We start from the raw sequence: 27,525 nt of genomic DNA, 5'->3' as shown, positions 1-27,525 counted from the left end.
TAAACACTTAGTGAGTGAATAGATGACTTGTATTAGTGCAGGTACCTGGTACTTGGCAAGCTTTATCTAATTTTAGTGTGCAAAGGAACCATTTATTAGAAAATTGTATCAGAAAAACAAAGGAATACAACATAGTGTATTTTGACATTTCAACTTCAAGATATTTAGATTAAAAATTATATCTCTCTTTAAACATAAAATTATATTAAAAAGCAGAATAGATTAATTAAAACTAAGGAAATAGTCCTTAAACTCCCTCAACTATCAAAAACTTCCACAAATGATACAGTAGGCCAATTTTTTAGCCTTTTTTAGTTTTTTCTCTCCCAAATCTTAACCCATTTGCTGAAAGGTAATGCATACTTACACATAGGAGATAGTCTAATACTTCAGAGGTTAAGAGTGTCGAGCCTGGCTTGGGATGTTCTTGGTTCCCATTCCAGCTCTGGCACTTACTAGCTGTTCCAACTGGGCAAGGTATTTACCCTCTCCTCATGTGTCTTTATCCTTGGAGCCCCCTTGTGGTGGTGTGGTAATGACTAAAAAGATACTTACATGGTTTATAGAACAGCGCTTGGCCTACAATAGCACTTACGGAACATTAGAATTGTTTACGATAATTGTGAAAAATAGAAAACAAATAAAACACCATAGAACCACCAGCTAAAGACAACAAGTGTTCTGTTGCTATTTTGTAAGAGAAACACTTTGTTCATGCTTTTAAACATTTTGAGTAAACAACATCCTGTGGATGTACTATAATATACCTAACCATTCCCTTTTGAATGGTAAAAAAATAGCAAATTTAGGTTAAAACTGGCAAAACTAGAATATATGTGTATATTTGTAAAAGATTCTCACATATATTTAAAATTTTAGGGGGGAGGATTTTTTTCATGTTTTCCCCCCATCACCCAAGGACATGCTTATTGATTTTAGAGGAGAAGGAATGGAGAGAAAGAGAGAGAAACATCAGTGTGCTCTGACGGGAAATTAAACCCATGACCTTTTGGTATATGGACAACACTCCTACCAACTGAGCCATACTGGCCAGGGCAGGAGTTTTCCTATCATTTTGAGAGTGAAAATGAAAAAATAGAAAGGATAATTCAGTATGTCCCTTTAACCATGTAGTGTTGAAGTACATAAGAATTTTAGAGTTCTGCGAATCCTGATTTATTACTGTAAGAAGTTAATTGGACTCATATTTTTTATAAAAAATCAGTTTAGTATTTTAAAATAAAGCATAGAAGAGGCCATATCAGGGTTGCCAGTTATTTTAAAAATTCTCCTAATAAATAATACATAAACAAAGATTTCAGTTTAATAGTGAAATGCTATGTTGAAAAAACCAGGGGTTAGAAATTTTTTTAGTATTAAGCTTAGTGTGTAAAGAGAAATGCAATTCTAAAGACTGTGTACATGTGTGTTTTAAACTGCTGACTCATGGAAGGAGGCCCAGTCTGAAAGGATGGAATGAAAATGGATAGGAAAGAAAATGGAAAGGACCGGAAGAGGTCCAGTTAGATTCAATTAACCAACCATTTGTATGTTTATTTAGTAAAATGTGTTGAAAGCCTGTAGTACTTAAGAATGCCAGGTGCATGTTTGTACATTTTCAAATTTAATTCCTGTAACTACTCTATGAAGTAGGAACTCCGATTTTACAGATGAGAAAACTGAGCCTTAGAGAACTAAAGCACACCCTGTATCACATATCTAATAAGTTGTAGATTCAGTCCCTGCTCTTCTGGATTCAGGAAAACTATTCTTTCCTTGCTCCTTTGCACTTATAAGTCTAGAATTTTCAAACATTTATTTATTTATTTATTTATTAATGTATGTGATGGAAATGTTTTATTTATTTTTACAATTTTTTTATTATAAAACTTACTGGGGTGACATCGGTTAATAAAACTATAAAAGTGTATAATTCTATAATATATCATCTGTATATTTCAAACATTGATTTAAATTGAAAAAATACCTTTATCTTATAGGTGAAATACAAGTAAAAAGAAAGCAGACAAGCATGGAAAGCGAGGACACAAAGAAAATACAGGGTGAAGAATTCATGGACCATATGTCTGCAATTAGTTTTATATATTTGTGGGCAATACTGCAGATTATCTGACAGAATCCAGAAAATGAAAGAATAATTTAGCAATTTACATAAATACTTATCATGTACCTACTCTGTGCCTGTCACACTCACTTCAGGAAATTGACATTCTAATGGAAAAGGCATGCTGATGATTGGAATACCATGTGATAGCTGATTTAACAGGGGTAGATAGAAGAACAGTTGGGGACCTGAGAGAACTACCATCAAAGTATGCCTGGAGGATTTCAGAGTTATTTTCAAAATGTTGAAAATTAAATCCATGAGCAAAGAGGCAATTAACCAGAGAGGAAGTATTAAAAGAGAGAAGAATGGGGAAGAGCGTTCCTCTTAATGGACACCATCACATAAAGGTTTGGCTGAGGAAGAGGGCCCTCAGAAAAACTAAGTAAAGCGTTTCAGAGAGATGAATGGAGAGTCAGGAATGAAATGTGGTATTTTGGAAATCAGCCTTAGTGTTACCAACCCTTCAGGTCCTGGAACCCAAGTCAGGGTCTTTCTGCCCAGTACTGTTCGTGCCAATAGACCAAGACTGAGTTTGGTAAAGCAGAGCAGAAACTTTATTCTTTGATAAAGGAATGGACAGGGTGAGCTCATGCTGTAATGATACCTTCTCCCCAACTGGGATGGCACTTTCTGTATTCACAGGCTGCGATGTGGAGCCATTAAATTCTTCTTTAGGCACGGGTCATTGTTTTTCTGTTGCACTCGGCCCTTTGGGCCACGGTCTTTTCTTGCATATGCCATTTTGGTCTTGGGGCTCACCCCTCTTCATTTTGTGGTCAGGAATCCTTTTTAGCTCCTGTAAGGAAGCATAGCTTGTGAAATAGTTTAGGTATTGAGAAACATTAGGGTCTTTACATGATAGCCAGGTGACATTAGAAGAATGTGGATTGTGGAATGTGGATTAGAAGAAGAAGATTGATTGAAAGCATCAGTGTCAAATATTCACAGTTTGTATAGAATCAATATCATTTCTTCCTTAAATATTTGGAAAAATTTACAAATTAAGCCATCTGAATTGAACCTGGAGTTTTCTTTACAGAAAGGTTTTTAACTCTGGTTTTAATGCTCTTCATAGATATGACTACTTAAGTTACATCTTTCTTCATGGGTGAGTTTTAGTAATGTGTATCTTAAAAGGACTTTGTCCATTTCACCTAAGTCATTGAATTTATAGGTATGGATTTCTATATAATATTTGGATTTTCTATTCCTATATTTCATGAAAGGGGAAGATCAAATAATTTTAAGACATTCAAGTTCTTTTAAGAAATATTTCTTTTATATTTCTTTATTGTTTGTTAGACTATAAAAGTAATGCATACTTATTTAAAAAGTGAACATAAAGATATATATTTAGAAAGTGAAATTTAAATGATTACTTTTTGAAAAGAAATGTTTGGTTTAAAATAATGGAATTTTTGTTCTTTAGAAATGAAGACTGACCTGAACTTACTATTGGAGTGTCTGAAGTATCAAATGGACAACCCTGTTTCCCAAAAGGAAGCTTTGGTCACTATTCATTCAATTTGTCAACAAAACAGTAAGACATGATAATGAATTGTCATCTATGATTCTAACTCTTTAGAATTGTGACTTATGAAATCTGAATAGTTCTTTCTCTTCCAGTCAGTTGTTCTACCTGTTATGTTACTATGTTCATGTGATTCGTTTTATTCTTAAAAGAATAATCATAATAAATACTGTTTCTATTTTTTTTTGTCTGCACGTCCTATAGGTAATGCAGGTTTATATTTTCGGGAAATTGGTGGTTTGGTGTTTGTAAAAGATCTTGCAAAGTCAAGTGAACATAGCATGGTAAAAGAAGCATCCTTATATACATTAGGAACTGTTGCAGAAAAAAATGGTAAAATTTAACAACTTTATTTCATTATCCTTCAAGCATATTCTTTAACAAATTACTAACTTAATTTTAAAATTAAATTTTCTGTATGTGTTTGGATAGTTTTATCCAGGTATTTTTTTATTTATTTAAATTAATGTATGCCAAAGATTGTATTTTACTTATTAACTAATGAAGGAATTAGTAAAATGTTATAAGTGTTTTTAAAGGCAATAGCAAAAACCAGTATAGGCATTTAGGAATGCTGAAATAGATTTATAAATAGGCACACAACTAGTCAATATCTGCATGGAAATAATTGATTGCATTCTACTGTCCAAAATGTTTTGCATTTCTGTTGACAAGAGTAACTTGCATTACTATCAGGTTTTTGTTTTTTTTTTTAACTTACTGAGTTGCAAAATAGCTCAAAGACAATGAAAGGCACAGATAATCTAGAAGGGTGTGCTAGATAGGATGTTCAGTAATCATTTTCATCCATTTCAAAATCTTTCACCATGCTCCTTGGTGTTAGTTGGAAACATTTTTTTCACTTTATGTTTTACTACCGTGTATAAGTATTTTATTTTGATGAAAATAAAATTCATCCTTTTTTCCATTTTTGCTTCTGTATTTTAAGCCATAGGAAAGTTTTCCATAGTTCCAGGTTAAGGGGGAATCTACCCACATTTTCTTGGTACTTGTATTATTTTTTCTTTTTTTACATTTACATTTTTCGTCCTTTTTGAATTTTCCTGAGGTATGATGAATAGCTTGTTTATCTTTTTTAAAAAAATAAAATGGCAATCCAGCTATCCTAACACTTATTAAAAGGTAGGTTTTTCTCACATCAGTTTGAGGTAGTACCATCATTACAATCAATTTTCATTAAGTGGGTCTATAACTGGTCTTTGTATTTTGTTCATTGTCTATATATAGAAGTATCTGAATCAAAAGATGAAGATAACTTACAAACACCACCTTGTACATGGATATACTCTGATATACAAATTCATGTTGGCAAAAACACTTTTCTGTAGTATCCTGAAATGAAGTTGAATCTAAACCATCAATTTGTTAAACAACTTTATATTCTTATGTTTTTATCCATTAAATATTTCTTCATTACTTGTTAAGAATCAAGCTGTGTGCTAGGCATTGGGGATAAATAAGACATTGTCCTTGCCTTTGAGAGACAGAGTCCAATAGCTAGTTTTAGACACGGGATAAAATATTATATCCCTGTGTTCAATTTTTTTTAAAAAATTTGTTTATTGTGTGATTATTACAAAAAACTTCCTACTGTCATGTAGGTATTATTTTTGCTTTTTGGAAAGATGTTTTTAGTTCTAGAGCAGTCTTAAGAAATAGTATAAGTATTGTTTGTCCCTCTGTTTTCTAAAGCAGGCTTCTTTCTGACTTTTCTTAAATTTTTCTCTCACTAAGTTTTGTTATTTACTCATCTTAAATTTTTTTGTCACATTTTAATTTTTTGTTAGGTTTTTATTGAAAATTCTAGAAGATTGCAATACATTTTTTGGAGCCTACATCAAATATTTCTAATTAAGGTATTGCTCCTTCGGTCTGCTAATTGAATAGGCACATACCAGTCTGTCAAAAATTTTGTTATATGATCAATAAATGTCAGTGAAATGATACCTGATTTGTGCTATGCATAGCAATTAAAATTGTATTTTTATGTTTCAGTTTACTGTCAGCAGACTTTGTGTACTTCAGAATTGTTTGAAGACTTAATTTGTTTCTTATCCAATGATGATTCAAACACAAATTTGAAAAGAATGTCTGTCTATGTTATTTTGGTTCTAGTTTCAAATAATAGTAAGTACATTCAACATTTTTTTAAAAATAATATATCAGAATAGTCATTATTAATCCTTTTATTCTGGTTTTTATATCAATTAACTTTGTTCTTACTAACTTCTGAGAGCTACTAGCTTTAAGAAAAAATTAATAGCATGCGTTTAATTAATCGATATTTATTAATTTTAACAAATAGCAAAGTGATTTGTATTATTTAACTAACAATGAAAAGAAACAGCTTTAAGAGCAAAAGACAGGCATTTAATGAATTAGGTTGGTTGATTTTTCTTTTTTTTTCAGGGTTTTTTTATAAGATTTTATTTATTAATTTTAGAGAGAGGGGAAGGAAGGAAGAAAGAGGGAGAGAAACATTAATGTGAGATATAGTGTGTACCTGTACACCTACTGCTCAGGTTAAGGTTATTTTTTAACATCACTTTATTTAAATTTTCAAACTGTTAGAAATTTTGTGAGCATTTAAAATACTTTTAGATTTTATTTTTTCTATTTGGAATTATTTTTGTTTTAAAGATTTTATTCACTTTTAGAGAGAGGGGAAGGGAAGGAGAGGGAGAGGAAGAGAAACATTGATGTGCAATGTGTTGAACCTGTGACCTTTCAGTTTTTGGGACAATACCCAAACCACTGAGCCACGCTAGTCAGGGCTCTATTTTGAAATTTTTTAAAATTTTGGAGCATATTTTGTTATTGTAACACAGAACCATTTAAAATAGGTGTTTTGTAATTTTTAGAAGAAATTTGAGTGCTGTCATTCTCTAAGCTTAAGTAATATAGTTCCCACAATGTTGATCAGATTTTATCCACTGTAAATCTGTTATACTTTACAGTAATTAAACATTACTTATCAAAATACTACTTAAATATTTTCCATTTCTGCAAAATTATTTATAAACAAAAGTCATATACATGCAATGTGTGGCTATTCTTTTAAGGGACTGGACAAACGCTTGTGAGAGAAACAGGTTGTATTCAAGTTCTGTCACAGTTGTTCAGGTAAGCAAATATAAATTTCTTGTTACTAATTATTTATTACTGAAGACCTTAATGCATTTGTATTAATTTAGTTCCTTGTCTTTCTAACCTAATAGGACAGTTCTTTCAAATTATGAGTTGAATTTGTCGGATAAAAGTGTTTTCCAGAGTTACCAGTTGTGGTCATCAGTGTGCAGTACCCTGTGTGTCTGTGTCAACAATCCTCAAAATGGTAATTATTTCAAATATTTAAATATAAAAAATAAAGATAAAAAATTGACATTTTCTGAATATATTAAAGCATGATTAACTTTGCCTTCTTTCAGATGAAAATCAAATGCTTTGCTGTTCACTTTTTCAACATGCTAATGACTGGTTAATAAATTGCATGATACCTGAAATAATTCGTCCTGTTTGTTCATTTATTGGACTCACTCTTGCAAATAATAGTATGTATTCATTATTTTCTAAGTTATACTTGAAGACATTATTTCAAAGCATAATAGCAACCTATTGAATTAATTGAATTAATGGATTAATTTTATTCCAATAAGTTGGGTCATTTTGGATGCATTTGGACTATTACAGATAGGAAAATCATAAAAGTAGATCTGTTAGGAAGATACTGGGAAGATGATTGTGGTAGCATAGTTTTGAATCTCTCCAGATATCTCTACAAAACAAAACTAAAAACCCTCAGAATGTTTTCTGTGGCCGCATAGAATTAAATTAGAAATAAAAATAAAACATCTAGAAAAGTCCCAAATATCTGGAAATTAAACAACCCAAAACTAAAAAAATGAAACCAAAACAAAAAAACACAAACTTTTAAGTCAAAGAATAAATAATTAAAAAGGAAATTAGAAATATTTTTAACTAAAAGACACAACTGAAAAACATTAAAAAATGTGGGATGCTGCAAAATCAGTGTTTAGAGGGAAATTTATATGCATTTCTTTAGAGGTAAAATTCTTTATGCATTAAGGCTTGCATAAAGAAAGAAGAAAGTCTCAGATTAATTATTTTAGTTTCCGCCTAAGAAATTAGGAAACAAGATAAGTTAAACTCAAAGTAAGCACAAAGAAGGAAATGATACAGAGATCAGAAATCAATGAAATTAAAAAAAAAACAATAGAGAAAAGTCAATGAAACCAAAAGCTAGTTCTTTGAAAGAAGATCAATAAAATGGATCCTTTAGCCAGACTAACCACGAATTAAAGAAAGAAAGCCCAAATTATAATATCAGTGATAAAAGGTGACATCACTATAGATCTTAACAGGTATGAAAAGGAAAATAGAGGAATGAAGGAAATACAAACCTGTATTTCTCAATCCCTTCACCTTTTTCACCCAGTCCCCCAATCGCACTGCCCTCTGGCAGTCATCAGTCTACTCTCTGTTTCTATGAGTCCGTTTCTCTTTTGTTTGGTGCTTTTTTTTTTCAAGTTTTTAAAAATGAAAATACTCTGTAGTAAATTATGTTTTGGAGTCATTTTAATATTGAAAATGTTTATTTATCCTTAAATAACATTTCCTAACAGTTACTTTCTCAGATGTAGAAAATTCTGAACATGATTTTTTTTTAGATTAAGATTTTTGTGTTTTAAGATCAACACAAACAATTTTTGTGTTTAAAATATCGTGGCTCAATTTGTGGTACTAAGGTAGACTGGGAAGAAGGTTTACGGCAGAATTATTATCACTAGCCCTCATATTCCTCTGTTCTAAGCACATTGCGGGAACAGGAGCTGCAGAGACTATGGAATGTACAAACTCATGAATACTTTCTGATCAGAGTCATGTTCATCAGGGAAACAAAAGAATTCAGACTTTTAAAATACATGTTATTGATTCTTTGCTTGGAGTAGTTGTCGTGACTCTCAATATATTATAATTTTATGCTCCAAGAAGTAAAAGAATTAGGCTTGAATAAGATGGATGAAACATGTATTCTTTTGGAACTGTTAAATTACTGTGCTGTTTGTGGAGTAAAGCAATCTGAGGAATGAGTTATATTGAAATTCAGAAAATAGGCAACTTGCTAATTAGAGTACCAACCTAGGTCAATGAATGTATTCTTTATAGCTCTTCCATGGAAGGATTTGAGTTTAATATTGTCATTCTTGTAAAATGTACCAGTTCTTGCTGAAGGAAGCAAAAGAGATATCTAACACACAAGAAAAAAAACACTGTACTATACATAAGGAAGTAATCTAACCAGTGAATACATAAATAAGTGGAACAACAAATTGATGTTTCTTTCTCTCTTCCTCTCTCTCTATAGGCAATAAAATAAAAAAATTAAAAAAAGAAAATATTAAAAAATAAAGTTCTTTTGTTACTGACGTGTACTGTGTAGATAGGCCCACAATGATTGCGTCTGTACTGAACATATTCAGACTTTTTTCCTTGTCACTATTCCCTAAGCAGTAGAGTACAATAACTATTTTTATAGCATCTACACTGTATTAGGTACTATAAGTAACCTAGAGATTATTTAAAGTATATGGGAGAATATGCATGAGTTATATGAAAATACTAATCCATTTTACGTAAGAGACTTCAGTATCTGAGAATTTTGGCATCTGAGGGCGGGGTGGAGTGGCAGAGGGGGGTCTTATAACCAATCGCTTGTAGATATAGAGGGACAACTATTCAAAAAAGTTAAGTTATTGTTTTATTTAGTTCAGATTGATTGAATGAAACCATACAGTTGTTTTGTTTGCAGTATTAATAGTTCTAACTTATTTCTTAAGCATTTGTTCAGAAATACTTCATATCTGTGGGTGGACTGGATGTGTTGTCTCAAGTTCTTGTGCAACTGGAATCTGATTCACACAAGACTCTTTCCAGTGCTAAGCTCGCAGTGGTGGTGACAAAGACAGTGGATGCGTGTATTGCTGATAATCGTGAGTAAAAACGCATGGTCATTTTTCTCCAGTTGCATTTTGTTTGAGTTCAACATGGTGAGTGTTGAGGTGGTAGCTTGAACACTAACATGTACTGTCTAGTCTAATCCTCATTATCCCACAGAGGTTATGACTTCCCTAAGGTTCAAATCTAGGTCTTCTCACTTCAAATCTAACAATAGATTCTATCATCTCCAACCCTTTGTTTCACTTAAAAAGTGGCATTAAATTAAAATGTTTAGAAGAGAAATCAAGGGATGTTTTGGAGACAGAAGGAATGGAAAACCCTATCTATAGATTTTTGAAAAATTATATAAAGAATTAAGGTATGTCTCTTTCTGATAAGCATGAGGTCTGACTTACCCAGCCATGAGTAGTGAATGACAGAACCAGAGCTGAACCCGTTGCTGCCTCTCACTTGTACAAACACTGAGGAGTGATAATCTGTAAATTCTGTAATAAGCGACTCAATAACCAAAAAATAAGTAGATTTTTAAAACATCAGTTACTGAAGGCCTACTATGAGTAGGGCTCTATGTGCGTTGTAGAGTTGCAAAAACGATTAAATATAGTCCCTCGAGAAATTCACAACCTTATTTATTATTGATATAAATATTATTAGACTCTTGGTGAACTGTTAAAAATACTGTGAGAAGTGTAGTTTAAAATGGCAGGCTTCTTGAATTTTGTCACTTCTCAGCTTGAGGTGTGATTCACTGCATAACATCAGTGGAATCATGGCCAGTTAGTGTATTACATTGACAGGCAGGACTTTGTTGCATAGGAATGTCTTTACTGTCCAGTCTAGATAAGAAGAGGTATATAAAGTGAGAATAAGTGTATTTAGCTTTTAGGAATGCTTCATATTATCAACATTATGTAGGATAATTAAGAAACCATTCTTTTAAAAATTTGCTTTAGTAAAATGTATTTAATATGAGAAGAGTGATTAATGAGGGCTGTATATAAGTCACCCTCATTGCAATGCATTTGTATATATTTACTCATATATACACACATATATATTAGATGTTTTATAGATATATAAGATCATTCTCCTAGGATAAGATCTGAAAAATAGTATAGGTAAGATATGTATATGTATAGTTAAAAGTTTTAAGTTTATACTTACCTTTTTTTTTTCTATTTTCTATACTAATAGCTACTTTTGGGGAAGTACTATCCAAATATCACATCGTTTCAAAACTTCTGGCATTACTGCTTCATGAAAGTCTGGATTCAGGAGACAAATTTAGCATCATTCTTACTCTTGGTCATTGCACAGAGGCTTGTGGTAAATACTGGATTTACTTAGTATGCTTATTACAACAGTGAAGCGGAAGTATACTTTTGCTTTTGGTTCCTTCTACTCATGTGAAAGACTTAAAAATATTGCCTTTCTCCCAGTCATTCAGGCTCCAAACCAGTAATTTTGTTCTTTTTCTTTCTTAATCCATGGTGTTCAGTACGTCCCTGAACCTGTGGTTCTATTTCCACTTACCCCTCTGTACATGCCTTTCTGCCCAGTTTCAGTGCCGCGCTCCCAAGGCCCGCAGCCCCTTCACATCTCTCATCCATGTGATGCAGGAGATTGCTCCCCGTGTTCCCTTCCGTCTCCGCTTTTCAGTCCACTCCTAACACTGCCGCACAGATCTGATCGTGTCCTCTTTTGCTGAAAACCTTTCAAAGTTCTGCCTTTTCTTTTCCTACCTATCATCCTCACCTCTTTTTTCTCCTCACTTCCATTTTCCTCCCCCTCTTCATTCTCCTGCCCTTCTCCCTCTGTCCACTCTCCTTCTCCTTTCCAGCTCTCCCCACTTTCCTTTCTCCCTGTCTCTCCTTCCAGTCTCCGTTCTCTGCCCCCACTTTTCCACTCTCTTCGGTTTGCTCTCTCGCTCCTTCTAGTCTCCTTCTTTCCTCATTTGCATTCACTCCATTAGTTTATTTCTTTATTCTGTCTCTTAACTTCTGTATAATTTAGGATTTAATATACTTTGTAACGTTTTACATTTTTTATTGAGGTTTCATTGGGAACTATACCTTTTTAAAAACCATGTGAAGGCATTTGTTTATGCTTATGAGGCATGATTACTACTCTGGCTGTATTTCAGAGATCATTACTTATGAGCCTTACATGTTTTACATGAAGCATTTATTTCCTAATTGAATATACTTTTAAAGCGATTTGTTTTTCTCTAATTTGAACTATGTTCATAGTTATCATAAGGAAAAACTCTGACCTAATGTAGGTAGTTTATCGTAAAATAACTATCTTCCACTCTAATTTTTTATATCTTTTCCAGAGGAAAATCAGTATGAGCTTTTCAAAAACAATGGGCTTCCACTCATGATACAGGCCTTAACTGAATCTCAGAATGAGGAACTGAACAAAGCTGCCACTTTTGTGCTTTTCAACTGCAAAAAAATTAGTAAGTTTACTGTTATTTAAAGAAAATAACCCACCGGAGTTTATGAAGGGGAATTTGTATCTGCTTGGAGGAGCCAAGCCCCTTCAGCTCCCAGGCTCCTCTTGCCCCTGAGTATGCGGTTTGGACGTGACGACTGCCGTGTTTCAGCATGTAAAAAACCCCTAAGGAAGAGAGCAACAGTATAGCTAATTCACACGTTTTATCCAGTGTGGACAAATTTAGTTGTAAGGCTTAAATTTGAGGACTACGGGCAACACGATCAAATCATAATATGAAGTATTTACTTAATTATTTAAAAATGTCTGCCAGTTATTTAGCAGGCACTGTGCTAGGCATTAAGAATATAGTGGTAAGAAACAGTCTGTGCACTCAGAGAACTTAGTTTAATTAGAGAGATAGATGGTAATTGAGTAGTGTCAAAAATGAGTGTATTATTAGAAATTGACCTAAGAGTTTAGAGATGGGGCACAGATATTAGAGTTGTGTAACAGAGGACTATGACCTAGACATAGAACAGAAAAGGCTCCAGGAGGAAATGATTCTTGGGCTCAGATCTGAATGCAGAGAGTTAATTAGGTGAAAAGAAGGGAATTTGTTATGGGCGAGTATCTCGGGTGAGCAACAGTGAGGCACAAAAGCCCAGTGACGGGAAGGAGACTGGTGCATTGAAGGAATTGATAGCCAGCTTGGCCGGAGCACCAAGGAGAGTGGCTGTGAATAGGATTTTGGTCTTTGTGGAAGAAAAATTGTTGCCACAACAAGTGAAAAGAAAATTGAAAAAATTATAGGAGGAAGCTACTTTATGAAAACTGTTTTTAAAAAACTGCTTTCAAACCCGTATCTATACAATCCAGAGTGTTTTTGTGTCTCGAATAACATTTTCATGCTATTCTCTTTTTTATAGCTCTGAAGAATAAAGTCTATTTTATGACTCTGTAGGTCCTGGGCCTCTGCCAAGCACCTGTTTTCTTCCTATTTTCAGTACCACTCGGGCAGTTGAGATGGTCTAGAAGGGCAACATTTAGAGAGAGAGGTGTGGGCTATGAAGTTGTTCTTATTTAAAGTATTAAAACAACGTTGCTAGTAATTGATAAACTCACTATTTTTTTCCATATTACAAAGCTGAGAAATTATCTCTAAGAGAAAAACCTTCTGATGAAAATGAAGCAGAACAATTAAAAGACATAAATACGAAAGAGAAGAATATTGAAGAATACTGGAAGAGAGCAAAGGAAATTCTTCACAGAATAGAACAGCTTGAAAGAGAAGAAAATGAGGTTGGTTTCTTTGAATTCAAAGAATATAGAACTTTTTTGAAGTATTTTTCAAATACATAGGTTGGAGGGTAAAAGATCATATTTTTAGTTATCAAAGCCTCTTTTGTGTACCCTTTAAATTATCTCAGTCTTATTTCATGGCCTTCAGACTACATTGACTTTCTTGTGTTAAATATTGTCCTTATTTCATTTTACTTCTTTTTCATTTTCTTAGTTTTTTTTTTCTTCCTACCTCCATCTTTCTCCTCTTAGGGTTTTTTTCTTTTTGTTTCTAGCTTTATTCAGATTTCTGGTGATCTTAGGTTGCAGGTCATATTTAAGGGTCAGATGCTAAAAGTCTCCTTGGAAATCTGTTGACCGTGGATTCTCATAGGATTGAGTGGGTCATTATTTGAAGAACCTCCAAAGTCTAATCTGCCTGGGGATTCTTAGTCAGTGTTCAGGAATCAAAATGAGGAAGATTAGTATTCACCAGGTAAATATTTGCTTAGTCTGTTTCTTGAATAGTATTCTGCCTTTAACTATGCTCGAAATCTTCCAGTGTATAGACTTTGTTTTGTCCCTTCCAGAGATTAAATGTTCAGCCTGGGAAGGGGAGAGTAGCTTCTAGTGTTAGTCAAATGCCTGGCAAGTGTGAGAACCTAGGAGTAGGGATCTAGTAATAATCTAGTTACTTCTTAAGGAGATTTTCATCCATTCTTCCTGCCTTTAACACCATCTCCAATAGGTTCCTAGTACCTCCAATTCCTAAGCCTTTTGAGAGCTTGGTAGCATATTTTAAGTAGTTTCTTGGCTTTTCCCATTATTAGCTTTGGATTCAGGTTTATCAAGTCTGCTAAGAAGGCTCTCATTCACCTGCTTTCCAATATCCAAAGTCTTGTAATAATTTAGTCCTTTCATTTCTCCTGTCCTTCTGGGTTTTTGCCTTTTTGAAAAACTGTTCTAATTGGTTTTTTTGGAAGCACCAAAAATAAGTATAGGTTTTAAATTCATCATCTTTATTTTACTTTACTTTACTACAAGGTCACTTTTAGCTATTACAAACAATGCTGCAGGTAATAACATTAATAATTTGTACATGTAAAAGTGTTTCTTCCTAGAGGTTTACCAGTTTATATTCCCACCTGTAATGTACTGGAGTGTTTCTCCATATGCTTGTGATCTTTGCCAATGTCATGGATGAAAGCTACCTCAGTGCAGCTTTAGTGTTTGTTTATCTTTCTGTGTAAGTGGGATGGAGCACTTTTTCATGTTTAAGAGCTATTTATACTTCCTTCTCTGTGAACTAACTGTTCATCTTTTTTGCCAATTTTTCTACACTAATGTTGATCTTTTTCATACTTCATTGTAGTAGGTTTTTGTAAACAGTAGTAGAAAAATTATACAAAGCCCAAGATATGACTTATGTACATTCTTTCTAGATGTCTTGATTATTCTTTGGTTTTGCTTCTGGCCCCGTTTTCCTCTGAGATGCCCCCGCCACCTGACACACACACCTTATATTATTCTTGGTCTCTAGCAGAACTTTAAGAAAACTTTTATGTGGTAAAATATACTAGTTTTTTATGATTTATTGATTTTGTGTAATAGTTAGAAAGGTCTTCCTCCTCTTGAGAATATTAAAATGTCATGTTTTCTTTTAGAACATATATAATTTCATTTTAATATATCAATATTTAGTTCATTTAGATTTTGTTTTTGTATAAATTGTAAGATATGGATTCATTAATTTTTCCCCAGATGGCTATCTTGTTGTTTCCAAATAATTTATTGAATAAATTTCCTTTTCTTTCTTATGTAAACTGCCCTTTTATCATTTATATTCTATTGACAACCATAAACTTTTCCTTTAAGTTATTTAAAAGGAGTGTAAATTAGATTACACAGCAAATGGATTGTCTTGAAATTATTTATTTGTCATTTTTACATTATAGGAAAAAATACAAAGAGAAAAAGATAAGGATAATGTTTCATTTATGAACATAAGTACTCAAAATACATTGAAACACCTCCATACAGATGGTACTGGTGGAGATCCCAAAGCAGAAGATATGAATGAAAACCAACCTAGAAAGCTTCGGAGTTATGCATCTCGTGGATTCACTTCTAAAGCATGTGCAAGTACAAGTGATGACCAAATGAAGACCCTGGTAACGAGTGCAAATCCAGTTAATGCTTGTTACAGGGAGAGCGGACAAAACAAGACTTTGTGTAGAGCCAATTCAAGCTGCAATCAAGACTCACATAAAGAAACTTTTGGAAAAAAAGATTTTGTTTCTCAATCAAGGTATAGTTTAATAATTGTTTCTAATTTTTTGTCACTTACTCCACGGACTTTTTGTGCAGTACTACATGCCACACTGTTAAGCGCTGGGATATAGAAGTGATACAACACGGTCTTGGGTGGAGCCTAAAGTAGGAAATGTCAGGAAAGGAGTCTGGGCGGGCAAGTATGGGCCAGTTCATCTGGGGCCTTGCGTGTTACACTCAGGATTTTCGGTTTTAACTCACAGAGTGTAGGGAGCCACTAACAATTCTCAACTGAGTGACATGATCAGATTTGAATTTTAGAAAGGTTAGTCAGAAAACTGAAAGTGAAACCCTATCTATACCTTAAGTAACAATGCATATACAGATAATCTATCAGCAATATGGCAAGAACCAGTTTGTAAGTTTAGTTTGTAGAAAGGGAGTAAGGTGTGATGAAAATCTGCCTTAGGCTTGCCTTTTCGTTTGTTCCCCCACCTTCCCTCCAGGACTTGTCCTTTCTGCCTCACACGTATAGTATTTTGCCATGTATAATGCGCTCCTGTGTATAGTGTGCACCCACGTTTTGCCCCAAAACTTCAGGGAAAAAAATCTTCCATTAGAATTACACTTTTAATGCACAAGCATAAATAAATGAATTAAAAACATTTATATAGATAGGGAATTAGTACTACCCATGTATAATGCGCATCCTTAGTTTTCCCTCAGAAATTTGGGCAAAAAGTGCACATTTTACACTGCAAGATACGGTAGCTTGTGGGGCTGTACCTGGGATTGTAGCTTTTCTTCTTAAACCCTTTCTTGTATTCCGCTCTTCTGAAGGTTACTGGGCTAGAAAGGGGACTCAAAAGGACGCTGCTGTGTTTGGGAAGGCTGCAGGGTAAACTAAGTGTTAGAAAAATGGACTGTATCATTGCCGCTCCGTTTTTCCTTTTTAAAACCTTACTCAATGTTAATTTGAATCGATTTCTCAGGGATGTGGAAGTGGGAAGTAGGGAGATATGTTCTTGGGCCAGCCTTCTGTTGCTCTCTGGCCCAATCAGTTCCTTTTTTTTTTTTTTGGCCCTCATTTCTTCCTTTTATAACTTTCCTTCCATGTTTCCGTTGGCATCAATATCATTGCCCTCTGTAGTCTTGTGCAACTCTACTTTTGGAAGCAAGATTATTTGGCAGAGTTTGGTAGATTTTGGTAGATCCTGGCTCCAGCTCTGTCTGCCTGACAGGCACTCAGAATCACACCATTGCTTACGGAAACATTTGTACACACACCAAACAGTGTGTTTACTTTTAATAATCTGGTCTGTTTTCTTTTAGCAACCATGTTTTTAAACATCCAAATCCTATTGTCAAAAATAGAAAGCAGCAGTTACCAGTAACAGGTATGATTAAAAATGTTTTTTTCTTTGATTTTTTAAGAAAACACTTATGTAGGTGACTAACATAGCTAAAAATGTATATTGTATGTCTGCCTTTTAACATATAAGCCACACCTCTGACTCTCTTTCTGGTGTAATACTCAGTCACCTTTTATCGATAATCCAGAATGTTTTTGTTCATCCATCAGGATGACTAGATGTATAATTCTGGGCTAAAATTTATGAAAATCTTGATAGTTAATAAATCTTGTAAATATCAGGTCCTTTGCTTTATTAAAAAAAAATCTTGCATTTTTTATTTTTTCCAGATCCATTTATATTATGTTCAGATATAATAAATAAAGAAGTAATGAATTCTCTATCAGCTGACAATTCTTTCAAAATACCCAAGTATAGATGCTCAGGTAAATATTTTTAAATTATAGTTATTTCAAAATTAAAGCTTTATCTGATATTAGTTAAATAGAATTTTTAAAAGTTCTGCCAGTATGATTTTAACTTGATTTCTTTTGGAAAACTAACCACTTGGAGTACCATGAAACATTAAAAATATTACCTTTTCTGTCTGTATCATCCTGTGTTCCCAGTATTTGTTTTTATGAATCAACATAGGTAATACTTTTTAAATTATCTTACTATTCTCTTTTTGTCACAAGTAATACCTCTATAAGTTTAACTTTACCGAGTAAGATAAACATTTCTTTATCATTTTAGAGAGCCAGTAAATAGGTATGTATTTTGGATTGTGCTCTACATACATATTATAGGCATTAAGTATTAAATAATATCTTATTTTTGCTTATAATAAATATATAAATATTTTTAGTGTTTTATGCCCCATTACTTTTTCTGCTGGGCTCTTTATTTTTAATGTTTTGATAACAGTTTACATTCAATATTATTTTGTGTTTTAGGTGTAGAGCATAGTGGTTAGAGAATCATATATGAAGTGATTCCGTGATATTTCAAGTACCTACCCGAGACCAGGCATAGTTATTTCCGCAGGGCATTTGTAAACGCTCCATAGTGCTTATTCCATCCCTTCTTCTTCTTCATACCCCACTATTTTCTCTTTACTCCTACTCTTGCACTGTGTGGTCTATGGAGAAAATTGGGACTATTGCACATTAGGCTCAAAATATTATTCTTGCCCTGGCTGGGTAGGTCAGGTAATCCGAGTGTCATCCCATACACCGAAAGGTTGCAGGTTAGGTCCCAGGTTAGATCCCAGGTTGGAGGGAGGTGCTTACGGGAAGAAGGGAAGTAACCAATCAGCGATCAGCGTTTCTCTCACACATAGATGTTTCTCTCTCTCTCTCTCAAAATAAATAAAGATGTCCTCAGGTGAGGACTTAACAAATATATGTGCATTACTATTCTTCAGTCTTGGATGTAGAATTTAACTTTATTAGTCTAAAACTGACATCTAGCTATAATCTGAATCCCATCTCTTTTTTTCTTCCCATTTTAGTACTTGTAAAGTCTCTTCATTCATTCCCTTTCTCCCCATTAACTCCTTTGGTTCCACCTTAAACTGTGGTAATTTCTCCTTATCTTAAAATCCAATAGTGTGATTTGTTATTGCTTCAAGTATTCATTTACTCTTTCTCCCTCATTTATTACCAGATTCCAGCTCTTGCTCCCTTCTCTATCAATGTATTAATTAATTCCCTTTTTAATTCCCTGCAATCTGGCTTCTTTTATTGCCCTTCTACTAAGCATTTATGTTAAAGGTTACCTGAAGCCTCATTTGCCCCACCTCCAAACCAATGATTTTTTAAAAAGTTCTTTTTGTCTAGTTTCTCTGCATTGTTGAATTCTATTCCTTGAAATCCTCTTCTATCAATAGTTTAATACTACAGTTCTCAGACTGTTCACCCAGGCTTCCTGGGGCTCTGCAGTGAACTCTCAAGGGCACTACACACTTTTAAATTTTGTAAGTGAACCACAAAATAGTCAGTATCTTTTGGACACTACATGAACTACTAGCTCAAAGTAGTTCACAGTTTCAACATTAGATTGCACTACATTCTTTTTTATGATATCATGTCTTAATGGAACTGGGTTTTTGGTGGTAGTTGTGATAAAAATTAAGCATCATATGAAAATCAATGTGGAACAGGAAATGAAGGTGGCAGAGTCTAATGTGATTCCAGGGTTTGAGCAGTTATGCTATACCCAGTAGGTGCACTCATCCCATTAGGAAGTAACTGTAATTAATCAGAACTAAATACAAATGTTTTTTTTTCTTTCAATTTAGGTATCTTATTTTTCCAAGTGGCTACTGAGTTGTTAGAACATAAGTACTGAAGTTGTTCTGCACCTAACAGGATGGTTGACATTACTTTTGGCCTAGAGGTTATGTAAAAAAATCACCAATATCTTAAGGGTGCTGTGAAGTGAGAAAGTCGGTGAACCTGTGGTCAAAAGTGTTCCAGTTGAGCTCTGGCTGGTGTGGCTCAGTGGACTGAGTGCTGGCCTGAGATCCAAAGGGTCACTGGGTTGATTCCCAGTCAGGGCACATGCTTGTGTGGGCCAGGTCCCCAGTAGGGGGCGCATGAGGGGCAACCACACACTGATGTTTCTCTCCCTCTCTCCTTTCCTTCCCCTCTCTCTAAAAATAAAATAAGTAAATTCTTTAAAAAAAAAGATAGTCAGAATTTGCCTCTTAATATGATACAGTAAGAAGTATACAATACTACCTGTGAGAAATTCTAAAAACAACTGAATCTGAATCTGATCAATCATCTAGATCAAATTACTAGTTTATTGAGCACACAGGAACATTTTAAAGGCTACAACTAGGATATAGTCAGCAAAACCCAGCTTTTGGGAAACTCCATGGTACAAGTGACCCAGTGTCTATGACAAGTAGAGGAGGAGGAGAAGGAGAGGAGACCTGATGGATTAAAGGAAGTGCAGAGTACATACCGGCTGAATGTGGTGGTGGACCTTGTTCCGTTCATGAGTCAAAGAAACCAATTAAAAACGAAGTTTTGAAATGATGGGGAAATTTGAATGCTGGATATTATATTACGCATACTTTTCTTAGGTGTGATAATAGTTTTATATGTTTAAAAAAGAAGAGTCCGTATCTATTAGAGATGCAGTGTGAAGTATTTAAGATGAACTAACACTTTTTTTAAACAGGAGGCTTCTGAGTACTTTAATTATTTATTTATTTATCCTCACTTGAGGACATATACATTGATTTTAGAGAGAGGGGAAGGGAGGGCGAGAGAGAGAGGGAGAGAAACATGCATCAGTTGCCTCTCATACATGTCCAGCTGGAGACCTCTTGTCCATGCCCTAACCAGGGACCAAACCTTTAACCCAGGCATGTGTCTTGACCTGGAATCAAACCCACACAGCCTTTCAGTTTATAGGATGACACCCCAACCAAATGAGCCACACTGGCCAGGGCTAGACGAACTAATACTTTAATGCAAATTTCAGTCTTCATAATCTGGTGTATACATGGGGGGCAGGGCAGATACCTGAGGTGTAGACAAAATGTGACTGACCATGTGTCAGTAATTACTGGAACTGGGTGATGGATACATAGGGGTTCATTATACTTTTTTCTTTTATGTGTTTGAAATTTTCCACAATAGGACATTAAAAGAACATGACTGGGCATAAGAGTTACCTGTTTTGGCTGTCTTTCATAACTGTGACTCCTGCTTAGAACCAGGCCAAAGTAGATGCTCCTTTTCTGTATCACCATAACTCTGTTCACACCTCTATCGTAACACTTATTTCACTATATTGTATTTGTTGTCTTACATCTCTCACAAGACTTTGAGCTGCTTGACTTATTTATAATTCCTGATTTCACTTCAGTTGACATCATAAAGATATTTGCTTTCATAGATTTGTTATTAGATATTTTGCAACATCTATACATCACTTTAATTTCTTTTCTTTTAGGTTGCATAACAGTAGGAAAACCCCTGAATAGCCGAAATTTTAGCAAGCTCTTGCACTCTTGCCCATACCAATGTGATCGTCACAAAGTCATTGTGGAAGCTGAAGACAGATATAAAAGTGAACTAAGGAAATCATTTATCTGTAACAAAAGTAATTGATTCAGCAGCTTTAAAACTATAATTATGACTTTGCCTTCTGAACTATACTCTAGAACTTATGTTAAAAGCTAGAGGGTAAACTAATGTTGAAAAGAAAATCTGTGTCTAAGCAACCAGTGATTTAAGATGTATCCAGGGAGCAGATTTAGACTCTGGTGGTTTAAACATTGTTCCTAATCCACCTAAGGATTCCTATTAGAAGGGGAACAGAAGGGAAATATCATGCTAATAAGGCTGACATGCTGTTACTCAGATTGACATGCTAAGTATGCTGAATGTTTTCCATATTTTTCAGAAATTCTGCTGACCCCACGTAGACGACGGCAACTCAGTAATGAACCTACTACCTCTGGAGGAATAAGTGAATATATTTAATTTTTAAATAAGCCAAAATTTCAGAAGGAAGAGAATAAGTAAATATATTTACTTTTAAATAAGCCACAATTTCAGAAAGGAGAGAACAGCCGAATGATTGTTCTGTTGCATCATTAATGGCTCTTAGATGGTAACCCTTGTCACTGATGAGAACCATACTTCCTAAGAAAGGAGGCATCCCTCTTCCCTTCCTCATGTTGCTTGCTCACCCATTCATTGCCAGCTGGGGAAGGAGCAGGAGGGAACTAATATTATTAGGTACCTACTATGTGTTAGGTATTTTATATTATATATTATTTGCTCTAACTCTTACAACAACATTGTAAGGTAGGTATTATTTATTCCCATTTTAAGCCACTTTGAATTGGCAAATGGCAAAGCTTAGGTTGAAATGCAAGTCTGTCCTTTAGAAGCCTCTGTTCTGTCCTCGAGATCATGTTTCTATTTTAAGAACAAAATTATTCTCCTATGCACAAGTGCTTCAGAGAGATTTTGCAAGTTTTGTTTCATAGCTATAGCACTTCAAACAACCAAAATTGAATAGACAGTAGAAACCTTAAAGCTCTGCTTAAAAATCAGAATACTTCTTAAGTAATGAATTAATTGATAGGAATTTTATTTAACTTCAGAGTTAACATTCCAGGTTTATCACTGAGACTTAAAGAACATTACCATTTGCTTCTGTTCGTGTGGAATTAGCACCTGCAGAGTAACAATAAGCAGTGGAGTGCCTTACTTGTCATAGTAAGTTGGAAATTAGTAACATCTATAGAGCCATTCTGTTATTTATTGCAAAGACATTCACATTTGTTAATGAAACATTTTGTCACATACTTTCATTTGGCCATTTTCACTGTTAAAACCTTGAAAGAAATTTCAGATTTACTTCTTGTATCTGGATCTCTTTCTAGGTTGAAAGTTCTGCATATAAATTAAAATTAAGTACAATATCACTATAGGGTAACCCACTTTTTAATGTAATGTTTTCTGTATAAACTGTTAGAAAATGGATATTTTCTCCCTGGTCAAGTAGCTCAGTTGGTTGGAGCGTTGTCCCGATCCACCAGGATTGTAGGTTCAAACCCCTGTCAGGGCACATACAGGAATCAACCAATGAATGCACAAATGGGTGGAACAACAAACTGATGTTTCTCTCTATTTCCCCCTTCCTCTCTCTCTCCTAAAATCAACAAAAGTAAAAATTTAAAAAAAAAGAAAATGGGTAATTTTCCATAGAAACATGTTGCATTTGGAAATCTTGTTTTTGACAAGGAGTTGGCATCAAATTAAAATAGATTATTTTTCAGCAGCATATCTTAAAAGCAAATGTATAAAAACTAAAAATATTTTATAATAACTTTATATAGTAAAATCATTTGCAGAGCCTCATGAAATGTGCATATTTATGGCTGTACATTGATTATACAGAGGGATCCTAAATAATGCTTTGTGACATTCATCTCATAAATACATACATCTTTTTTTGTGATTTAGAATTGCTTTAGCTAAAACCAAATAGTTAATAATTGGGCCTGCTTTTTTAGAATGTAGAAAGGCACCTTGAGGACGTAGTGATTAGATTGGTCTCCTATCTCTTTCAAAAGCAGTAGAGGAAAATTTGATATATTGCCATTTTCCTCACCCTTAATAGATTTCTCTTTTTTATTAGATACAGTCATCACAACTCACTTGGTTATAGGTTACACTCAAGTTTCAGACGATTCTTTTGAAAAGGAGCCATTGCAGCATCCAAGCATTTTTTGAGATGGATTGGTATCCTAAGGGGTTTGAACACTAAGAGTCAATAGAACTGAGCCTTCTTGCCTGTGTCCCCTGTTCTTTCCTAACACCCTATCAACATCAAGAGGACCAATGAAGAAGCCACAGAGGGGAGCCTTGCTGCAGAGAGAGCTCCTCCTTCCCTCCAGGCTGCCTACTACTCAGCAGCAGTAACCTTTGAGACCTTTGGGGAATTGGGTACAGATGCTAAGTGCAGGAGTCAGTGAGATGGCTGCTGCAGTGGAAAAATGGGGATTGGCTTTACATGCACAGCTCCAGTAGCCTCATAACCTGAATGTTGTAATAATCCACCTAATACTGGGCACAGTGAGTTCAAATCATTTAGCAAGTGAAACTGAAATCACCTAGTTCTACGATAACTGCAGTTTTCTAGTAGACCCAAAAGTAAGGAGTAATTTCACCGATAAGCTTTAAGCCAGTTTTTACCAATAATAACTTTTTTCCTTCAACAACTATTTATTGATTGGTGTTAGACACTGTTTCAGGCCCTGGGGATACAGTGGTGAGCAAAACACAAAAATTCCATCTTCATGGAACTTGCATTCTAAGTAAGACCATTAAGTCATAATCAGACATTATTTTCATTTCTTTTATCAGCTTTCTGCTGGTAAGATTCTCTTCTGTTTTAAAAGATCTCAACAGTGGCTCCTGTCCTAGGAGAAGCAGACAAATAGCTAACTATCTTCACATGCAAGGGCAAGATTCCGAAGGGTTTTCCAGGTCCTACTAAAGTAAATAGCAGCCTTAAGTGAATAAACAAACAAACAAACAAAAATCCTCCTTGTTAGTATCTACCTGCAATGATAACGTGGATTAGCAACGAATGAAAAGGCTTTAAAGAACTATTTCCTAGTAATCATAATCTGAAGATATTTGCATTTACAGATACCAATAGTGCATTCTTTTTGTTGTAGAAGGTATCCCTAAAAATCAGATTGTTAGCCCTGACCAGTGTGCCTCAGTTGGTTGGGTGTTGTCCTGTGAAGTGAAAGGTTTGAAGCCAAGTCAGGGTACATGACTGGATTGCAGGTTTGGTTCCCCTGTTGGGGCAAAGGGCCGCCGACTGATGTTTTTTTCCCTCTCTTCCTCTTTCCCTTACCCTCTCCCTAAAAAATAAATGAAAAAAAATTGGTTGAAAACTTCCTTCCCCCTTTTGCAGCCTTTCGTTTTGTTTTAACAAGCTGAGCATCCATGTAGGTAGTGAACTTGTTTTTTAAAGTGAATTTCAAAAGACCCTTCTTTAAAAGTATTGATCAAGACTGATAATTAAAGTGTCAATATTCTTTTCTATTCTATGAAGTTATGGAGCTCTTTGGGAAGACTGTATCTGTAATATAGGTAAGCTGTTTGTTAACTGTCCTCACAAGATTGTCAAAAGAATTAACAGTCAAATGTTTGTAAACTCCCGATTTTCTTGATTGAAAGATGTTGCAAGTATTATTACAATATGATAAAATTACAATTATTGAAGAAGTCACATTGATAGCATCTAACAATAGGAGATGCTCAGTTTTTAAAAATTGAAATGGATTTCTATGTGATGAGTAGCCCGGGCATGAAGTTTTCTCTCTATATAGTTCTTATCTTTAGAATAAGTTAAGCACTTATTTGGGTCTCAAGAAGACTTTTTTTCTCCCCAGCAGGCACTAATATATTCTACAATTCTCATTAATTACAGAAAAGAGAAAAATTCGTAAAAACTTTACTGAAGAAGAAATAAGTTATCTTTTCAGTGGAGTTAAGAAAATGGGAAATCACTGGAATTTAATTTTGTGGTCTTTCCCCTTTCAACAAGGACGGAAGTCTGTTGACCTTGCTCAGAAATACCACAAGCTGACCAAACGCCCCAAGTGTGTGTCTCCTTAATTGGAAGAAGATTTGTCAATTTTTAGTGTGAACTCTTGAAATATAATGCCTTGAAGATACAAAATTTAAAACATTCTTCTAAACGCTCATGATACAAGGAATGTGAACATAGGAATACTGTTTTCATTAAATTTTTTTTGTGATGTGATGAGCTATAGCTTATCAAATTATTAAAATAGTTTATAAAGCAAATACATTTTCAAGGTGTGGATTAATAATACAAATTCCTTCAGAAGATGAAACATTTGTTTAGGAATATGCTTTTATTTTCCCTTAAGCTTAAATAACATAGGTCAGAGAAAAAAAATTATCAGCCTTTAAACATTATTTGACATTATATTGCAATGAAGACTGCGGGAGACATTTGGATTTTCGTATTCTTACCTAGGGAAAACTCCCCCTCAGAAAGACAGAATAATTTCCCAAGCTGTTCAAGTGAGGTTCCCACACACTAAATCAACGCTTGACATTTTGTTAATTAAGATGTTTTCTAAAATCTGATTGTGAAGTTGCTTTGCATATGTCCAAATTGTATGGTCAGGTTCACTTCTTTTTGGTGTACATTTGTTTTTGCTTTTTCCAAACTTAAAACAATTTTTTATTTGTTAGTTTTCTTTTAATGGAAAACCAAACATATCTCAATTTTCTGTTTTTCTTACTCTCTTTTTGTATTCCATCATGATCCCCAAAGGATGCTGTTGCAGCTTCCATTATACTGAAAATGTTGGTGCTGTGGCAAAGCGATCAAGTACCCGCCCGAAAGCTCCGCTGTTCTCCTGTACCCGCTGGCGGGCTGCTTCGTGTCCCTGCAGTGGGTGTTCGATCCCAGATGGCATTTCCCCGGCAGCATGGTTTCTTTGACCTTTACAGATCGTGACTGTTTCTACTTAGATGAAGCATAGTTTTTATTAAGTTTCTTATTTTTTGATCCACATTGAAAATTCCAGAGGGTCAACAAAATGTTCTACTTAAATCCAAAATTTCCTTTACGAAAAAAGAAATTACAATTAGTAAAATCACTTGCAGCATGTAAAGTATGAATGAATCTACTCCATTATCTGTCTCTTTCCTAAGCACTCGGAGGATAATTTAAATAGTCTTGCTGGGTTATTTTGATTTGTACTTCTCAAGATTGATGAAAGTTGTTTTAGGTCAAAGGGGAAAACATTTTGTTGCCTCAGTCTCATTGGCTTAGATAATAAGAAGTCTCTCACCATTGTTCAGATTTAAATGTATTTTTCTATTTTAAGTGAATCATAGGTAACAGTTCTTTAAAAATTATGCATGCAACAGAATCATTAAATACTGCTTATAGAAGCATCCCTAAGAGTATGACACACTGTAACTTAGATACTGCTTTGTGTTTGTCACTGATAACTATATTTAAAATAAACTACTGCCTTCTGAAAACTTCTTTAATTTTATCCTAACCCTTGGCTAACTTTTGATTAGCATACGCTGCTTTGCCCTCCTTCAAATAGAGATATTTGGTGCTAAAAATAAATGAGGAAAATAAGAGGAAAGCCAAAAATGATAACATATTAGAAGACTGTATAGCTGTAGGAATTTAGACCTGGCCAAATAAACAGGAAATGGAAAATGACTTTAATAATGACAGATCCTTGGAGTTGGAACTGACCTTAAATTCATGTTCTCTGCCAGAGGCGTGAATTTCTCTGTGACAATTTGGCCATTGATGGCTGTCTTTAATTTTGTATATATCCTCAGAAACCTGTGATTTACTACCTCACAGGGTAGTAATGGATGGCTGGTTCTCCCTTAGGCTAAAAGGAAACGTGCCTCCCTGTAGCACCTTCTGAAAACACAAAAGTTGAATCCCTTTTCCACATGCTGACCCTTGGGGGAGTTGAAGGTGTTTATTACTTTCCCCTCTGCATCCTTTATCCGGTGTGCTGATGAGCCCCAGCTACTTCATGCTTCGGTAGAATAGTGTCATGTCTCTGTATGAGCTTAGTCACTGACCGTTGGACACCTCTTTGTGTAAAAACTGTCTAGAAAGAAATGTGTCTTGACTAGAAGACTAGGGCACCAGCCTCTTTGCTAGGCCAAATGGAGTTTTATGGACTTTTACCTATGATGCTTCTTGGCATTCTATATGACCAACTTTCAAATTATAGTTAATGTAATGATCCTGATTCAGGTCATCCATAACTTCTACAGTATTCTGCTGCCTTCTCATCCAAGTCACACTAATGGTACCATGAATTGGCTGGTCCAGGATGGGAGGTTGGAACAGGTCCCCAGTGGCCTCTGGTGGTCCCTGATCATCTGTCCCCTCTGGGCCTGGTCTTGAACAAGTCTCAGTCCTGCCTACCTTTCACTTTCTCATCTATG

At 34.6% G+C, this 27,525-nt stretch overlaps 1 protein-coding gene across 2 annotated transcripts; it reads left to right on the top strand.

Annotated features, from left to right (window-relative positions):
* Positions 1 to 1,977: 1,977 nt before the first annotated feature.
* Positions 1,978 to 21,542, top strand: TERB1 (telomere repeat binding bouquet formation protein 1). Of its 2 annotated transcripts, XM_028501973.2 has the most exons (16): positions 1,978 to 2,063; positions 3,558 to 3,668; positions 3,864 to 3,992; positions 5,676 to 5,807; positions 6,743 to 6,803; positions 6,899 to 7,014; positions 7,109 to 7,231; positions 9,539 to 9,691; positions 10,854 to 10,985; positions 11,995 to 12,120; positions 13,243 to 13,397; positions 15,332 to 15,684; positions 16,980 to 17,044; positions 17,350 to 17,445; positions 20,972 to 21,121; positions 21,425 to 21,542. In XM_028501973.2, the coding sequence occupies exons 1-16, from the start codon at positions 2,033 to 2,035 to the stop codon at positions 21,502 to 21,504; spliced, it is 2,013 nt and encodes a 670-aa protein (XP_028357774.2). In that variant the 5' UTR covers positions 1,978 to 2,032; the 3' UTR covers positions 21,505 to 21,542. The 2 variants fall into 2 exon arrangements, with proteins under 2 accessions (XP_028357774.2, XP_035867860.1); XM_036011967.1 differs by lacking the exon at positions 20,972 to 21,121.
* The last annotated feature ends 5,983 nt before the right edge of the window (positions 21,543 to 27,525 follow it).

This window comes from Phyllostomus discolor, chromosome 12 (assembly GCF_004126475.2).
Source record: "Phyllostomus discolor isolate MPI-MPIP mPhyDis1 chromosome 12, mPhyDis1.pri.v3, whole genome shotgun sequence".
Lineage (NCBI taxonomy): Eukaryota > Metazoa > Chordata > Mammalia > Chiroptera > Phyllostomidae > Phyllostomus > Phyllostomus discolor.
Note: the sequence above shows the minus strand (reverse complement) of the source record. Positions and strands in the feature narration are given on the sequence as shown.

What these genes read in the sequence shown, in the direction of transcription:
- TERB1 (XM_028501973.2), top strand. Translation starts at nt 2,033, where the DNA reads ATGGAAAGCGAGGACACAAAGAAAATACAGG. An exon ending in GGACACAAAGAAAATACAGG is followed by an intron (nt 2,064 to 3,557) that starts GTGAAGAATTCA and finishes TTTGTTCTTTAG; the next exon opens with AAATGAAGACTGACCTGAAC. An exon ending in TGTCAACAATCCTCAAAATG is followed by an intron (nt 7,015 to 7,108) that starts GTAATTATTTCA and finishes GCCTTCTTTCAG; the next exon opens with ATGAAAATCAAATGCTTTGC.